Raw genomic sequence first — 18,200 nt, 5'->3', positions numbered from 1 at the left:
CTGTATGGACGGGGACAGTATATTCGGAGAGAGCCATGATTCTGTGAAACAGAGTATGTTACAGTCCTTGATGTCTCTCTGGAAGGAGATCCTCGCCCTGAGCTCATCTACTTTATTTTCCAGAGACTGAACATTAGGGAGTAATATACTGGATGGTGTGCATGCCTCCTGAGTCAGACTAGAAATCCACTCCAAATACCTCTTGGAGCAGCCTCTGGGATAAGTTCAATTGCCCTAGGGGTTACGAACAAAGGATCCAATTCGCGAAAGTCGTATTCCTGGTTGTAATGCTGGTGAGTTACCGCCGTTCTGTATGTAATAACACAAAACACTTTCTGGGCTAATAATGTAAGAAGTAACACACAAAAAAACAAAATACTGCAAAGATGCTTAGGAGCTAGAAGCAGAGCTGCATCGACAGCAGGGTGACATGGGAGAACATGGGAAGGTTGAACACCAGGCGGGCTGCGGCGTTCTGCATAAGTTGCAGGGTTCGATGGTACAAGCGGGAGCTCAGCCAACAGAGAGTGGCTGTAGTCCAGACGGGAGATGACAAGTGCCTGGATTAAGACCTGCACCGCTTCCTGTGTAAGGAAAGGTCATACTATACGAATGTTGTAGAGCATATACCTACAGGAGAGAGTCACTGCTTTGAGTGTTGTCCAAGGTCACGCTAATTTTCTTTGTACTCTGGGAGGGGGACACCACGCAGTTGTCCACCATGATGGAGAGGTCTTGGAGCGGGCAGGCCTTCCCTGGGAGGAAGAGCAGCTCCATCTTGTCAAGGTTGAGCTTGAGGTGGTGGGCCGACATCCAAGCTGAGATGTCTGCCAGGCATGCAGAGATGAATTTTCACCACAATGGTGTCACAAGGGGAGAATGAGTAGTTGAGTGTCGTCCGCATAGCAATGTTAGTTTAGACCATATCAGGATATGACAGAGCTGAGTGACTTAGTGTAGAGAGAAAAAAGGAGAGAGCCTAGAACAGAGCCCTGGGAGACATCAGTAGGGAGATTTTGTGGTGCAGACACAGATCACGTAAGGCCTCAAGGTACTAAAGCATAATTGGGTGAATAGGTATAATGGAGAAACCTCTACACTTAGAAAACAAACGAGTAACAAATAGTCATTACTGGGGTCTTCCACAAAATGAGTGCCTTTTGCGTGCCTGTAATATTTTAAGTAGAAATTGTGTACCAATATTGAAATGTAAAAGCCTGTTATATTCAATGAAGTGCCCTTTAATAGCTAGTTTACCCAGGAACGGATCCACTCTGCGTATGTGGACTACACCTCTCCGTGGTTCTTCTTGGCCTTTCTCCGCTGGAGATCTGTTGGCGGATTGGATTGTCTGACTGACTGACTACAACCTTTTTGTATATGGTATTTCATTTGTTTTGGGGTGATGTATACCATGATTTATGTAGTTAGTTGTAAGTGAGGACGTATTAGTATTTGATACGTTTTATAGTTATGTTGTAAAATAAGTGTTATTTTGATTGTATGATTAATACTGGGTTTACACTACACTTGAATGAACGGACACACATTGTGTGACTAAGGTCACTTGAGTCCCTGAACTTCTTTACCGGGCTGGACTCTTTTTAGGCCCGAGGTAGAGGACATTTCTGGAGGAACCAGAGCTCATTATTTGTTATATTGTCATGTGTGTGTGATCATTTTGGTTGTTAATACAACCCACGCAAAAGAATACAGTTGTTTTTGAAGTTCTTTCCAATGTTTTAAGGGTTTATGAAAAGTGTATTTCCATCCTGACTTTTACATAAGTCCTTTGTATTGGTGTAGACTTGACGGAGCAGATGGGACTCATTCCCTCCCAAACCAAAAGGAGAAACCAATTTTTTCTCTGGTAGGCACAACCTACCTGGCACCCCTATAAATAATAACCTCAAGTCAAAACCGTTACAACGTGGACTGGGATATGTTCCGCATAGCGTCGAACAACAAAATTAATGAATACACAGCGGGTTTATTAGCAAGTGCATCGGTGATGTTGTGCCCACAGCGTCTATTAACATAGAACACATGGAGAATTCAATAAATCATTTTTTTTCTATGAATTAAGTGTCCCTCCGTACACCGTCTGTGACAGGAAGATTTAAAACACTTATCCCCAACATTTCTCCAAGTTTTCACCATCACTGTAAAGCCCAAGTTATTTTGTTGCTCTGACAAAGTCATTTCCGAAGATTATTCTTTATTTCATGTGATTAGTGATTCATTTTAAGGTAAAAAAAAACAACCTTTCCCTCATTTAAGGTCAACCCTGTTATGTGAACTGAACTCTCTTTTTAATATGGTGAAACTTTTATTTTTTTCAAAAGAAACATTGAACATCTAATAGTCAAATCATAGTGTAAAAGCAGATGAGCTGGTTCTACTCTTTTTGGGTTATTTTCTGGTGTTTTGTGGTCGAGCATAGCATGTCAAACCTGTTACCCATAGATCAACAGGCTAGACAGAACCAGTGCAGTCAAAAACGTGATTTTCCTGTGCTTTATATACACTGAGTGTATAAAACATTAGGAACACCTGCTCTTTCCATGACAGACTGACCAGGTGAATCCAAGTGAAAGCTATGATCCCTTATTGATGTCACTTGTTAAATCCACTTCAGTCAATGTAGATAAAGGGGAGGAGACAGGTTAAAGAAGGATTTTTAAGCCTTGAGACAATTCAGACATGTATTGTGTATGTGTGCCATTCAGAGGGAGAATGGGCATGACAAAAGATTTAAGTGCCTTTCAACGGGGCATGGTAGTAGCTGCCAGGCACACCAGTTTGACTAAAGAACTGCAACGCTGCTGGGTTTTTCATGCTCAACAGTTTCCCATGTGTATCAACAACGGTCCAGCAACCAAAGGACATCCAGCCGACTTTACACAATTGTGGCAAGCATTGGAGTCAACATGGGCCAGCAACCATGTGGAACGCTTTCGACACCATGTAGAGTCCATTCCCCGACGAATTAAGCCTGTTCTGAGGGAAAAATGAGGTTAATGAGAATAATACTGTGAAGTTGTGAAAATGCCCTTTTAGTGTAAGAGCTGTTTGAAAATAATACAGCCTGTTTTGGTGGGGTGGAGTTTTGGCCTGCCTGGTGTGATGGAGTGAGGAATCACGATTCCCCAACTGGCAGTCTAATGGACAAATCTGGGTTCGGCAGGTGCCAGGAGAACGCTACCTACCCAATGCATAGTGCCAACTGTAAAGTTTGGTGGAGGAGGAATAATGGTCTGGGGCTGTTTTTCATGGTTTGGACTAGGCCCCTTAGTTCAAATGACAATGACATTCTAGATGATTCTGTGCTTTGTGGCGACAGTTTATTTCAGCATGACTATGCCCCCAGTGCACAAAGTGAGGTACATACAGAAGTGTTTTTTTCAAGATCGGTGTGGAAGAATGGCCTGCAGAGCCCTGACATTAACCCCATCGAACACCTTTGGGATGAATTGGAACGCTGACTGCAAGCCAAGCATAATCGCCCAACATCCGTGCCCGACCTTACTACTGCTGTTGTGACTGAATGGAAGCAAGTCCCCGCAGCAATGTTTCAACATCTAGTGGAAAGCATTCCCAGAAGAGTGGAGGCTGTTATAGCAGCAAAGGGGGGGACCAACTCCACATTAATGCCCATGATTTTGGAATGAGTTGTTCGACAATCAGGTGTCCACATATTTCTGGTCATGTAGTGTATTTTTGTCACAGTAAGGTACTTAATTGTTACACAGAAATTATTTGATATTGAGATCAAAACTGCTGCATGTCCTTTAACAATGTTTTTCCATTTCTCCCGTCACAAGGGGATTTAAGATGAAATCGTCAACCCTGTTATGGTCAAACCTGTTAGATTATTTGGCAATTAACATGCACTTACCACAGTAATAATTGTTGTATTTATCCTCTTGAGATGGGGAAAAAAAATGAAGTGGAACATAATGCTCTTCGTGACTGTCACCTACGCCGTCTTGAAAATGACTAGACCAAGGTGCAGCGTGGTGAGCGTACATTTTTCTTTCATTTTGGAATGTCGCCAACAAAACAGTAAACAACAAAAACTAACGTGAAGCTCCGTAAGGCTAACATGCATTAAACAAAGACAACAACCCACAAATGAGAAAAGGAAAAAAGGCTGCCTAAGTATGATTCCCAATCAGAGACAACGATACACAGCTGCCTCTGATTGGGAACCACACTCGGCCAAAAACAAAGAAATATAGAACATAGAATGCCCACCCAAATCACACCCTGACCTAACAAAATCGAGAAATAAAAAGGCTCTCTGCGGTCAGGGCGTGACAGTGACTGTTCTTTAACCAAGCTGCACATCTCAAAAGTCACCAAATTATGGAATAACCCACTGCAAGATAAAATGGGTGTTTGATTATTTTTGTCCAAGAAATCATTCAAATAGGACACAAACTTTACAGGAGGAGTGCATCAATGTGCATATTCATCCATTTCTCCCATCCTATTTGACTCTCAGCTTCTCCCTCACCTGAAGGATTGCCTGGGGTAGGGATGACTGATGGATGTGCTGACACACCATCATAGCCTGGGCGGAGAACAATAAATAACTGAGGCCATTCATTCACAGTGATGCTGCAGAGAGATGAGGCCAGCTGCATCCGCTTGTAATGGCGGAGCCTGCAGAACTGCTGGGACAGAAATTGAGTTAGAATAATAGTAATGACATAAGAGACTCCCAGACACTGTTCTGGTAGCAAACCAGGAGATACGTTTGGTCTGGGAGATGACCTTTCTATAACGCACATCCTTGTTCATTCCCAGCAAGAGGTGCAGCTGACAAATAGAAATATGTCTGTTTACACACAGCAAAATGTTACCTGGGATTTCGTTTCGAGTTGACAACAGCCCTGCAGAATTAAGCCATGCTAATTTTTTCCCTTCTGTCTCTAATTTTGTCCCAGGGAGATACAGTATATTTGTGAACGGAAATATAGTTTTTTGAAAAAAATGTGTTTAACTATACCAGCTCTGTCTCTGTGAATGACCTTTCTTTGATTGAGAGTACATGCTGAAAGGTGGATGGAGAGAGAGAGATGAAAGTCTACTCATGGCAGATAGCCTCTGGCAGAGGTGTAGTCCAGAACTCTCAATGGGTCCATTCTATTCTGGCAGAGCTCGGGACAGAGTGGATAAGTGAAAAGACTGACTCTTAGCCTGGATTGACTTTGTTCTGTGTTGAGATGGCCACGGTATAAACTCAGTGCCAAGGAGCTGAAACATCTTCTTTTTCTATTAGTGGGAGAACAGGGACCTTTACCTCTGCTTGAGTGAAATGCCAAAAAGCACTTGTTATTCCCATAATGTTCCCATAAAGTCCTCAGTAACCAAGTCAACTGGGTTTCATAACACAAACAGATGTCAATTGTTAACTTACTAAAAAAGGAAAAGGGTCAAAATACACAAAGAACATCATTCAAACAAAACATGTACAGTACGTGAGGTTGATAATGTACCGCAAATAAAAATAAACAATTGTGTCCCTAACTTACTGGTAGGTAATGGCTACTGTATGAGGGAAATGTTTTGGATACTGTTGCCAATTGATGGTCAAGTGTACCATATGCAGAGCACATCACACACAGTAATATGCCTTAACAACCAGACCCTATTTTCCTTCCCCACCTCAATCAGTGCCATTGGATTCCATTAATCCTATTTGTTGAGCTGGAGCAACTGAAACACACTGTAAAAACAGGTCACTGAAAAGTCAATCGCCACCAAAAATGACATTTGGAAACAAGATGTCACCAAAACACAGACACTTAAAACTGAAGTCCATTCACTTTTATTTTCATCATTATCCCTTTTTTGTTTTTTTGAAATATACTTGAAAGAAGAGGAGGGGGTTAAATTCTCATTGGAAAACAGGAGGGTAAAGATTTACAAAAAAATGTCCTCGGTGAACAGAAATGTACAACGTTACGTAATCATATTAACGGACCAAAAACATAATCGTTAAAAAGAAAGTATAAATTGATGGGGATAGCGCATTTAAGGCAATCGCTAGTTAGCGGAGTTTGCTCCAAAATAGTGTCAATCATTCCCCTACATTGTAACGTAACAGAAGTGGGCCACGTTCATGTATGTACAGGTATGTGATGGGATGCCTTAGGTTCCTAGGCCTCTGAATAGGGTCGGGAGGGGAAGCTAGCTCGGGTGGATGTGGCTGAGGGGGTTGGACGGGGAAGGTAGTTAATATTGCAGGACCAGGACATAGTCAGGGTGAAAGGAGAGAAGCAGAACCAGGCAGGTATACATTGCATCAACTTTCTCCTATTTCAGTTTGGAGAAGGGGGGGGGGGGCAGGAAGGTTAGAACCAACCCCTGTGGTGTCCATGGTGCTGAAAAAGGTGTTAGAGAAAGAGTAAAGCAAATGACATGTCATTGCTGCAAGAGGTACTGTACAGTATTCATGGCCACTTTGCTGAGATGACAATGACCATAATCAGACAGAGCTGTTTAGGATGTAGGTAGGTAACCAGGATGTAGTATTTACAGCTTGCTGTAGATAGTCCTGTTCTTTTAAAGGGAGTGTTAAACGTCATTCAGTATAAACCATGAAACTCCTGCTGGTAGGCTACAGTTGATTCTCTTGAAAGAGTACAAAATAGAGGGAATGTGACAGGGAAAAGGGGGGAGGGAAATATTATTCTAGCAATTTTTTAATAAGTTCAGTACAATCGAGGAAATAGAGTTCGTTTGCAGCTGTCGCCACAATAGACAGAGCGATCCATACGTTGTGGTACTTAGAGACTGCCGAGCAGCTCTACTGTGGAGGGGACAGCGTTCACATTCACAGAAGGAAGGAAAGAAACTACAGGAAATCATCAAGACACAATGTACATATCAACACATGTATATAGAGAGGGTCTTTTTTTCTCTCTGTGGAAATCTTGGTACACGGGGATCGACTGGGACTGTTGGTTTTGTTCCTGAAAGGAAAAGAAGTAGAAATCGAGACGTCCATTCTGTCCGCTGGTTTAAAACAAAGAAAGTGAAGGTCTCGAAACAGAAGCCCGGTCAGTGTGTGAGCACATAGTGGATCCTCTCTCTCCCATCCTTCTCTCTCGCTCTGCCGTCCCCTGATCTGCTTCCGACCAGAGGAGACACATTGTCCTGAGTGTCCCATGTCCCGCGTCTCCTGGTCAGAGAACAGTCAGTCAGTCACCATCAGATCAGTCAGTCACCCTGCTCACAGGGCCCTGAGTCAGATCTCGTCGCTCCTGTGAAGGGGTGCGTTCACACATACTAGTGTCTGTTCGGGTTTATAAGAGGGAGAGGGGAGGGAGAGAGTAAGGACTCTGTGGTCTGGTGAGGCCTATTGATGAAGCCTTTCCTTTCCTCTCTTGTCTGAAGTCTGGGTCTAGTCAGGTTGTAGTCAGTCTGAAGTCTGGGTATAGTCGAAGTGTAGTCAGTTTGATGTCTGGGTCTAGTCAGGTTGTAGTCAGTCTGAAGTCTGGGTATAGTCGGGGTGTAGTCAGTTTGAAGTGTGGGTGTAGGCAGTCTGAAGTCTGGGAGTAGTTTGGGTGTAGTCGGGGTGTAGGCAGTCTGAAGTCTGGGTGTAGTCTGGGTGTAGTCTTGGTGTAGTTGGATGGTGGTAGGTGGTGTAGCGTTCCCCTGCATGGCAGAGATAAGATCTCCCAGACTTTGGTTTCCTTGATGTCTGTGAGTGGGTTTGGCGTGTGTATGTACTGTATGTGTGTGTGGGTGCGCACGTGTGATGTGTGCGTGTCTCTGTCTGCCTGTGTATGTGTGCGTGTGTTGTGTGTTATATTTGTGTGTGTGTGTGTGTGTGCGTGTGTGTTTCCAGTATGTTTGATGTTAGCGTGTCCAGCGTATATGAGTGTTTGCGAATGTGTGTGTGTTTTCCCGACTGAGGTTTCTATTCCAGTTACCCCACCGAGTTTAGGGAAGTTCCATGTTCCAAGGATCAGGACTGTGCAGTGCAGCATACATGGTGTGTATCCCCAGAGTGAGGTCCCAAATCAAAGAGGTGTGAATTCCCAGCCATGTCCGTTACCACTCACTATTACAACATGAGCCAAAAAGATGACTCGCTTCACCAAAAAATGAAAACCACTGCAGTCACAAACACAATCTCCAGGCTGCAAACAGAGAGAGAGAGAGAGAGAGAGAGAGAGAGAGAGAGAGAGAGAGAGAGAGAGAGAGAGAGAGAGAGAGAGAGAGAGAGAGAGAGAGAGAGAGAGAGAGAGAGAGAGAGAGAGAGAGAGAGAGAGAGAGAGAGAGAGAGACCGTATGAGATCAATGTAACAATGGTGGTAGCATTATCCATAGAGATAGCATAGTAGCCGCAAAGGAGCAGGTAGACCAAACTAAGCTTGCATGCCAAGAACACAAAGTCACAGTCTGACAAAGTTAAGCACTAAACCAATGCTGTTATTCATTACAGGGAATAACAGGGAATAATGACTCCCAGTGTCAATAGGAAAATGATTAGCAACATATAGCATGATTCCCTAAACAGTGAAACTATGAATCACAACTGTGAAAAGACATGCTGGCTACACAAGCTATATGATTTCACTCCTATGACTATCACAGGTCCCGATGGTCGCGAGGGAGATGCAGAACAACAGGGGAAACAGACAGAGTGCCGAGAGGAGGAAGGGAAGATTCTCTGTGTTTGTCGACCAGGACAGACTTACCTCTGCTGCAGGAGATGTCAAAGACATCAAGGCCAAATGATAAAGGCAAGAGAAAAGAATAAGAACAGAAACAAAAACTGCAGAGAGAGAGAGAGAGAGAGAGAGTGAGTCGGGAAAACAGAAGACGTGTTAGCCACAGGCAGGATCAAAGGAAGCTTTAGGAAGTTACAAAGACATTGTGCTACTAAGTAGGGGGAACTAGTCCTGATTATGGCTAGCCCTAGCCTCTATGGTGAATAACAGAGCCTAGCTATAGCAGAGCTATAGTAGAGCTTGGTTGACCTGAGAATGTCTGTAGACTAGAGCATAAAACACAAGCCGCGTCTCTGAGTCATGTGCAACTCGGTTCGTATATAACTTTAACTCCGAAATGACCAAAGTCCTGGCATAACTGAACCCCTCATTTCCCTCTGTATTGTGCAACAAGGGAAGGAGAACTACAGGCCACGCCTCATTATGTGTGGCTCATTAACGAGTCAGTGATGTGGGGTTCAGAGGGGTCTGCCTGATGCGTGACTATGAGGAAAGGGTAGTCTGAGTGTCAGTCAGGGTGAAAACCTTCGAGATAACCACGCATTATATGACATATTTTAACAGACCCCATCAGGTTACAGAAGCATCACAGGACGTGAGTCCCAAATTGTATTCTATTTTCTGTATAGTGCTCTACTTCTGGTCAGGGCCCATTGGGCTCTGGTCAAAAGTAGTGCATTAGATAGGAAATCGGATGGTATTTGGGATGTGGTCAGTTTATAGCCGACAGGGGAGAGGAGAGAGCAAAACCTTTCTGACGGTAAATAACTCTGCCGGCCATCTTACCTTCTCCTCCAGATCCTTGATTTGTCTCCTCTGGATGTCTGTCTTATCCTCCAAGTCCCGGATTCTCTGAAAAGATTGTAAAGCAATATATTGTTGTTCCCTTAGCGAATATACAAAATTAATTCAACGGTAACATTGGATGCTACAGCTCAACTGTATGCCAAGCCAACTCAAATATGCTCCATACATTTATATTTTTTCATAGGTTTTTGAATCAGCACTGGAAATATAAATAAACATTAGAGAAAACGTTAGGAAAACTGTCATGTACAGATGTATTTTCAGTATTACAGTTTTGGTGTATCAGTAAAGATTATTTAGGTACATTTCGCATTCCATTGGAGCATCCGACTGTGGCATGGTTTATTGAAACAATAAATGTTTTCTGGGAAACCATGGGACTGGTGATGCTGACAGCTTTGCCCTTGGAGTGGCCTGGTAAGTGGTTCACCTGCTGGGTGCGTGTGAGTGGCTGCCACAATGCTGCTACCCCTGGAGTGACTCAGTCAGTGTAAACTGTAAATAAACGGAACATCGCCCTCTTCTGTAGCATTGAGGAACTGCAACGGCAGCGTCATCGCCCAGCCTGCTATGTTCCATGTTAAAAACTACAATTTAGAGTTGAACAACCGTGTGTTCATTCAAGTAAACATATGATGTGTTCTATTAAATGTTTCAACTGCTTAGAGTATCAATATCAGGTCAATGTCAGAAGTGAGTGTGGCACTATGTTTTGAACAGACTTTCGGGATCTGTGAAAGTCCTGTCATCCATCTGTTCTTTATGGACATATTTTAACGACCTTTCTTTCAGCAAGGTGGGTGCAGGTGTGAATCCCTAAAGTTAAATTATCAAAGGGAGTTTATGTCATATGTTGACTTATACAGGTACAGTGCCTTGCAAAAGTATTCATCGCCCTTGGCGTTTTTTCCTATTTTGTTGCAATACAACCTGCAATTTGAATGGATTTTTATTTGGATTTCATGTAATGGGCATACACAAAATAGTCCAAATTGGTGAAGTGAAATGAAAAAAATAACCTGTTTCAAAAATGTCCAAAAAAATTCAAACGGAAAAGTGGTGCGTGCATATGTATTCACCCCTTTGCTGTGAAGCCCTTAAATAAGATCTGGTGCAACCAATTACCTTCATAAGTCACATAATTAGTTAAATAAAGTCCACCTGTGTGCAATCTAAGTGTGACATGATCTGTCACATGATCTTAGTATATATACACGTGTTCTAAAAGGCCCCAGAGTCTGCAACACAACTAAGCAAGGGGCACCACCAAGCAAGTGGCACCATGAAGACCAAGGAGCTCTCCAAACAGGTCAGGGACACAGTTGTGGAGAAGTACAGTTCAGGGTTGGGTTATCTTTCCATAGGACCACTTTAAGCCATACACTCCACAGAGCTGGGCTTTACGGAAGAGTGGCTTAAATAAAATAAAAAAATCAAACACGTTTGGTGCTAGCCAAAAGGCAGACTCCCCAAACATATGGAAGAAGGTACTCTGGTCAGATGAGACAAAAATGTAGCTTTTTGGCCATCAAGGAAAACGCTATGTCTGGCGCAAACCCAACACCTCTCATCACCCTGAGAACACCATCCCCACAGTGAAGCATGGTGGTGGCGGCATCATACTGTGGGGATGTTTTTCATCGGCAGGGACTGAGAAAATGGTCAGAATTGAAGGAATGATGCCTGGTACAAAATACAGGGGAATTCTTGAGGGAAACCTGTTTCAGTCTTCCAGAGAATTGAGACTGGGACAGAGGTTCACCTTCCAGCAGGACAATGACCCTAAGCATACTGCTAAAGCAACACTCGAGTGGTCTAAGGGGAAACATTTAAATGTCTTGGAATGGCCTAGTCAAAGCCCAGACCTCAATCCTTTGAGAGTCTGTGGTATGACTTAAAGTTTGCTGTCCACCAGCGGAACCCATCCAACTTGAAGGAGCTGGAGCAGTTTTGCCTTGAAGAATGGGCAAAAATCCCAGTGGCTATATGTGCCAAGCTTATAGAGAGATACCCCAAGAGACTTGCAGCTGTAATTGCTGCAAAAGGTGTCTCTACAAAGTATTGCATTTGGGGGGGTGAATAGTTACGCACGCTCAAGTTTTCAGTTTTTCTGTCTTAATTCTTGTTTGTTTCACAAGAGAAAATATTTTGCATCTTCAGTGGTAGGCATGTTGTGTAAATCAAATGATACAACCCCCCCCCCCCCCCCCCCCAAAAAAAAATATATATTTTAATTCCAGGTTGTTAGGCAACAAAATAGGAAAAATGCCAAGGGGGAGTGAATACTTTTGCAAGCCACTGTATGCAGGTGCAACATGTCAGGGTTCTCCTGGTGTAACCACTGCCTTGGCGTAACCAACAGGTATCGACTATGTCTGTGTGACTCAAAAATGTTTTAGTCCACTGAGCTGGACATGAGCTCTGGGGACTAACACAAACTTTCAGGTATAAAGTGTCAGACAAGGCTACTCATCGAGCAAACATATATTTGGGTCGTTCCACGAAATAAGTGCCTTTTGCATCCCTTTGATATTTTAAGTTTTTTACATAAAAAATAAATAAACATTGAACATCTACTAGTCAAATCATAGCGTATGGGCATTATCTGGTGTTTTGTGGTGGAAAAAATAGTGGGTCAAGCATAAAACGTCAATCCTGTTACCCATAGATAAACAGGCTAGAAATGTTGTAACAATTGAATTTTTTTGTGAAGCTTGCATTCAATTCCCCCTCCCCTGTTGCAAACAACAAGCTTCAATTTCCCCTGTCACAAGGGGATGTACGGCTGATTTAAGATGAAATCTTAAAACCCTGTTACGGTCAACCCTATTACTTTATTTGGCACTCAAAAGGCACTTACTATAGTCATTTTTTGAGATGGAAAAATGTGTTTTTTATTGAGCTGACCATGTGCTCTTTATGACAGAATGTTAAAATGAGGTGAAATTAAAAGTTTATTTTTTACCAAGTTACGCATCTCAAAAGGCACTGAATTGGAGGAATGACCAAGTTCACTGAACCACTTTAGCTACAAGTCCAATTGACTGGCCGCACCTGTTGAGTCATCCCTCATGTTAAGTCCTCAAATGGCGTGTACAGTGGTTCCTCTTTTAAAAGTTGCATCATACTGCAGCACAGCTTGCAGGATGCTGTGCTATGGTACAGCATGTTACAGTGCATAACGTCATAGTATTTCACTGTCAGCCATCGTTGCCGTTAATGCTCGTTGAAACCACCAAAGGACATCTTTGAGGGTGTCTTTATGAAGCTTGTTGGCGCTTGCTTACTTTCCCAAATGATCCTACAGAGGTCCATGCTAGGCCAGACGTTTCGATTGCTACACCCTATCTGAAAGAGCATGACAAGTGAATTCATTCCGTGGACATGAAGCAACCATAGCCTCAGCTACTATAGCATAGAGAAATACATCTTAAAACATGCCATTCTGTTCACTTGAAACAAATTGTCTTAGTGTCACGTTTTTTTTATGACCTTCCTAAACAAAATATTAATGGATTTCTTTGTGATTGTGTATATTACATTGATTTATTAGACTGGCGGCTATTGGTAGGCTACTCGTTTTTTTTTATTTTACTGCTAATATGTATACCGCGCAGCAGACCTTCGTGGCGCTTTGAGGATGAAATGCTCAGTAAGTTTTTTGTCTTTTATGATATGTATCTTAATGTAGGCCTACTACTAGAGTGTAACATACACATGTTTCGGTACATTCAGGGACATGTGGGTTAAAGGTTTTTCTTGAAATGAATTGGAGCTGTAGGACTAAGAGTCTGTCTTAACATGACTTACATATATATTGGTCTTAAGGCCTACTTCAATATATCAATCGATCAGTCATGCATTTGTGCATGTCATCACCCCAGGCAGCACACATACGTACATCTCCCCGACTTCTGCCCGATGTATACAAAACACATCGGGCCGATGTAGTTTGGAGAGCGTTTGCACACTGGCAAGATGTCGCCGAGACGTCGGCATTAGATCGCCCTTCAGCCGTAATTTGGACGATGCATGTCAAAGCTGCTAAATTACACTGCCAATAATAAAACACAATATGATTGACATTTTTGTCATTTAGCAAACTTACTTGAGCGCATACATTTCTGTACTTTTCCATATTTTTCCCCCTGTGGGAGTTGCAAGCACCTCACTCTGCCAAGCTACATGGGACTATAGTAGACTACTAGTGATTATGTTTGTGGGTAAAAATTAAGAGAGACGAGTCAAGTTAATGTGAAGTTTCATAGGCTATTGCTATACCGTCAAATTCTTAAAAGCACTCCAGCACAGAGAAGAGAGCCTTAATAAGTAATTAAACAATAAATAAACCGCAACATGTCAGCTAAAACAATTGAAGTCAGGAATAAATTCAGCTGTTTTTAATCTTGGCTGTACTAAAGACTTTAAAACCTTTTTCGTTAGAACAGACTATATAGGATTGATTATAATTTGTTTGTAAATTATTATTGTGTGTGTTGTGTTCACACTGTTCGAAATGGTCAGAAAACCAATTAATCACACATACTGTAATAAGCACGCAGCGCTTGCTCCTCCTACCCTCCTTCTTGATCTCCTTCTTCATGTCATTATCATTAGTAGGCAAACATCCATTAATACATTTCAAGTCCCTAAAAATAGAAATCAACTTGGCAAGAGTCTATTATCCTTCTAATAGCCCATCATGGGTGGAATCATTACCTCTGTCTTTAATGCTTTTTTTCGGGTTGCATCACTCATGGACAGAAGCTTCTGAGATACAGTATTCAGAGTTGCAAAGAAAAAGCCATTTCTCAGACTGGCCAATAAAAATAAAAGACTAAGATGGGCAAAAGAACACAGATATGGACAGAGGCCAGCATCCCTGAGTCGCCTCTTCACTGCTGACGTTGAGACTGGGTTTTTGCGGGTACTATTTAATGAAGCTGCCAGTTGAGGACTTGTGAGACGTCTGTTTCTCAAACTAGACACTCTAATGTACTTGTCCTCTTGCTCAGTTGTGCACCGGGGCCTCCCACTCCTCTTTCTATTCTGGTTAGGGCCAGTTTGCGCTGTTCTGTGAAGGGAGTAGTACACAGCGTTGTACGAGATCTTCAGTTTCTTGGCAATTTCTCGCATGGAATAGCCTTCATTTCTCAGAACAAGAATAGACTGAAAAGTTTCAGAAGAAAGTTCTTTGTTTCTGGCCATTTTGAGCCTGTAATCGAACCCACAAATGCTGATGCTCCAAATACTCAACTAGTCTAAAGAAGGCCAGTTTTACTGCTTCTTTAATCAGTACAACAGTTTTCAGCTGTGCTAACATAATTGCAAAAGGGTTTTCTATTGATCAATTAGCCTTTAAAATGATAAACTTGGATTAGCTAACACAACGTGCCATTGGAATCACAGGAGTGATGGTTGCTGATAATGGGCCTCAGTACGCCTATGTAGATATTCCATTAAAAATCATAATTTTCCAGCTACAATAGTCATTTACAACATTAACAATGTCTACACTGTATTTCTGATCAATTTGATGTTATTTTAATGGACAAAAAAAGTGCTTTTCTTTAAAAAACAAGGACATTTCTAAGCGACCCCAAACTTTTGAACGGTAGTGTAGCTCTCCAGTAGGTACAACAAAACATTCACAGGCCATTTTCTCAAAAATGGGGTTACCAAGTTTATCAACTTTCAAAGCAGAATTACTTTCTCATTGCTCCTCAACCGCAGTGTACGTTACATTTAATTTTTCTAGCTCGGAGTCTCTAGTTTTATCCAGCGTAGGAACACATCATTTCAAATGTTGCCACATAGGAACGGACCCAGGTGGTGGCTCACATATGATTGTATATTGTACCTGATGGGCCTGGTGGAGCAGCTCCATCCTCTCAGCCAAGACCTGACAGTCAAACTCTCTGCTCTTCCTCAGCATCTGCCTGCGTAACTTCTCCACGGACGTACGAAGCTCATCCTTCTGCATGTCACTGAGAGGCTCGCCGTATCCGATCACCTTATCCTGCTGCAGTGCGTTGTACAGAGTAGCCTCCAGCTCCTGTATTTGCTGCGGGGCGGGTTCAAGGGCGGGAGTTAGCTACAGTGACGATAATGATACGTGTAGATATTCATCATTTATAGTAAGTCGGTACTAGCTAGGGGAGAGGTGTATAGATTGCATGTGCTAACGCACAAACACATGCACGCACAACGCACGCACACACACACACACACCACACACACACACACACACACACACAAACACACATTTATGTTACCCTCACAGTATGTTCAAACCGCATATTAAATGTAATACATTTGAGGCCAATAAAAAAGTAAGCCTGTATTTAAAGGTAGGTGGCTGAATGAGTAGGAATGCAGCTGGAGGGCACTCACCACGTAGGCCTGATCCAGGGCTGACTTCCTGTAATCCAGCTCCTCCTCCAAATAGCCTTTCTGCTTGCAGAACATCTCCTGTGGAGGACAGTTCTCTCTGGTCAGTGCTCTGATCGCAATACTGTGGCTGAAGAACTCCGTACCAACCTCACCAGTCAATAACATCACGCAACGGTTAGTGATAGGTAATGTTGTCAACGCGCCTTCGAATTCGTAAGTATTTTTTTGTACTTACGTACAACTCCAAAATTACAGTTCTTTGAGCATCTCTTCCATCGTATTGTGCACAGAAATTTGGCACTTTCATTTCAAGGAACCGAGTAAACACTTCTCAAGTCAAGCCGAGTCCATGTGAAGTGACTGTGAGTGAGGGATGTGAACGGAGAAGGAACTCACCATCTCTAGCTCCAGATCCATCATCTTCTGATGCAGCGCTGCCTCTGTGCCCTCGATCTGTTGTATCCACTAGGGGGAGACAATGACAACAAAACGCAGATAAGAAGCAATGCCATTTAAATGGCTATTCTAATTGCTTACAAGTTACTCTGAACTAAGCATCACTATTTGAATTGTATTTGCATACCTTTTCAGCAAGAGAGAGGACAGTGCTGGCTTGAATAATGGCCACTTGCTCCTCATTTCGCAAGTTCTAAAAAAAATTAAATAAAAAGGTTAAACAATCCTGATTTTCAAGTCTTCACGCAAAGGAGGAGTGCATTTTTATTTGCAAAAACATCAGTAATAACATGTTATAGAGCCCTTCCAAACAGGCTTACCCCGTTATCACCCAGAATGTCTAGCAGCTTGATCAGGTCAGGTATACAGACATCCTGGGGAAGGATCAAAATAAACAATCAGCATCCTATTTCACCTAAGATTGCTTTGCAGAAAGACAAAATATAATGTATTGTAATACTAATGAGACATTGCTGAGACGGGTTATACCTTCACTCCTTCCTTCATGCAGTAGATCTGCAGGGCGCTGACACCCTCGGAGAACGGATGCAGGCGGAGATGATTAAACGGAGGGGATTTCCGCTCACGCTCCTACAGGAGGAACAAGTCATTTATTGAATCATTTAACAGCATTGGTTAAATTGATTGAATGGTTGGACAAAGAAGAGAGCGGAGGGAGTCAGTGGAGGGACATTTCCTGCTGTTTTGTTCTCTATCCAGTAGATGGAAGCACTGTTCTTTTGGGGGCTTATTGCAGTATCTGCATTGCAGCACAGAATGCACAAAGCCCTGTTCTGAGCCTGTCTGAGCCTGGCCATTGGGGGAAGGGGAGGAATACAGGTCCCAGAGACAAGACGGATAGTAGTGCTGAGCAATTTGTACTTTTTGAGGCCGGTTCGGTTTCAGTTCGATTATTTTAAAAACAATCACGGCTTTCGATTTTGATCATTTTGGGGGGGACATTAAATGCACTATGCATTATTTGGGTTGAATGCTGTAACAATGTAGAATGAAACAATTACTAAAAGTCCCATGATGGTGGTGACTGCCCATTACTGATTATCACTTATTTACCATTTATTCAAATTGCATATATTACATTTGTTTTAGGCCTATTTGACAACTTGAATATTTAATTCCATCATCTCATCTCCAAAGAGCTGCTGCCTATGCTGTCTGACAAAATCACTATTTTAGTAGTTCTTCAAATTAAATAAGGCATACTTGGTTGACTGCTGAATACCAACTATCAATCGTAGATCATGTATTTTCAGATAAAGATACCTCACAAAGCAACTGCTCTCCATCCCTCTTAATCGCACGTTCTTCTGTCTGTTCTCTCCGTCTCAGACAGGACAAGGAGTCCTTGATTACGGTTGATTATGGTCAATGTAATTAATTACCACGTTTTCTGCGCTAAACCATGTAGAATATTGGCCTGTTGAAAACTACAACTCCCTACTACATCGTACAGTTCGGACTTGATCTGATTTATCTCTAGAGAAACTGAGTGTTGCCCTCACAAAAAAAAAAACGAACAAAATTAGTTGTCATTTAGTTGTTTAAAACCCGAAAATAACCAACATTTTGGTTAATCGCTCAGCATTACTGATATAATGTTTGGAATGTATCTAAATATTTGTGAAAACACAAAAAAATGCAAATGAATTACTTAAAAATCATACAATGTGATTTTCTGGATTTTTGTTTTAGATTCCGTCTCTCACAGTTGAAGTGTACCTATGCTAAAAATTACAGACCTCTACATGCTTTGTAAGTAGGAAAACCTGCAAA

General features: G+C 42.3%; 1 protein-coding gene across 2 annotated transcripts in view; it reads right to left on the bottom strand.

Moving 5' to 3' along the window:
• Nucleotides 1-5,820: 5,820 nt before the first annotated feature.
• LOC129821020 (janus kinase and microtubule-interacting protein 2-like) overlaps nt 5,821-18,200 on the bottom strand; it is a 40,662-nt gene continuing 28,282 nt past the window's right edge. For both annotated transcript variants that reach the window (XM_055878223.1, XM_055878231.1), the window contains exons 14-22: nt 16,896-16,997; nt 16,727-16,780; nt 16,534-16,599; nt 16,347-16,415; nt 15,951-16,028; nt 15,418-15,621; nt 9,537-9,602; nt 8,718-8,794; nt 5,821-8,156 (exon numbers count right to left, since the gene is read on the bottom strand). In XM_055878223.1, the coding sequence (XP_055734198.1) occupies nt 8,744-8,794; nt 9,537-9,602; nt 15,418-15,621; nt 15,951-16,028; nt 16,347-16,415; nt 16,534-16,599; nt 16,727-16,780; nt 16,896-16,997 (690 nt within the window). In that variant the 3' untranslated portion in view covers nt 5,821-8,156; nt 8,718-8,743. The remainder of the gene's footprint in view (nt 8,157-8,717; nt 8,795-9,536; nt 9,603-15,417; nt 15,622-15,950; nt 16,029-16,346; nt 16,416-16,533; nt 16,600-16,726; nt 16,781-16,895; nt 16,998-18,200) is intronic.

The sequence above is a fragment of the Salvelinus fontinalis genome, chromosome 2 (assembly GCF_029448725.1).
Source record: "Salvelinus fontinalis isolate EN_2023a chromosome 2, ASM2944872v1, whole genome shotgun sequence".
Classification (NCBI taxonomy): Eukaryota; Metazoa; Chordata; class Actinopteri; order Salmoniformes; family Salmonidae; genus Salvelinus; species Salvelinus fontinalis.
This window is presented reverse-complemented; position numbering and strand designations above follow the sequence as displayed.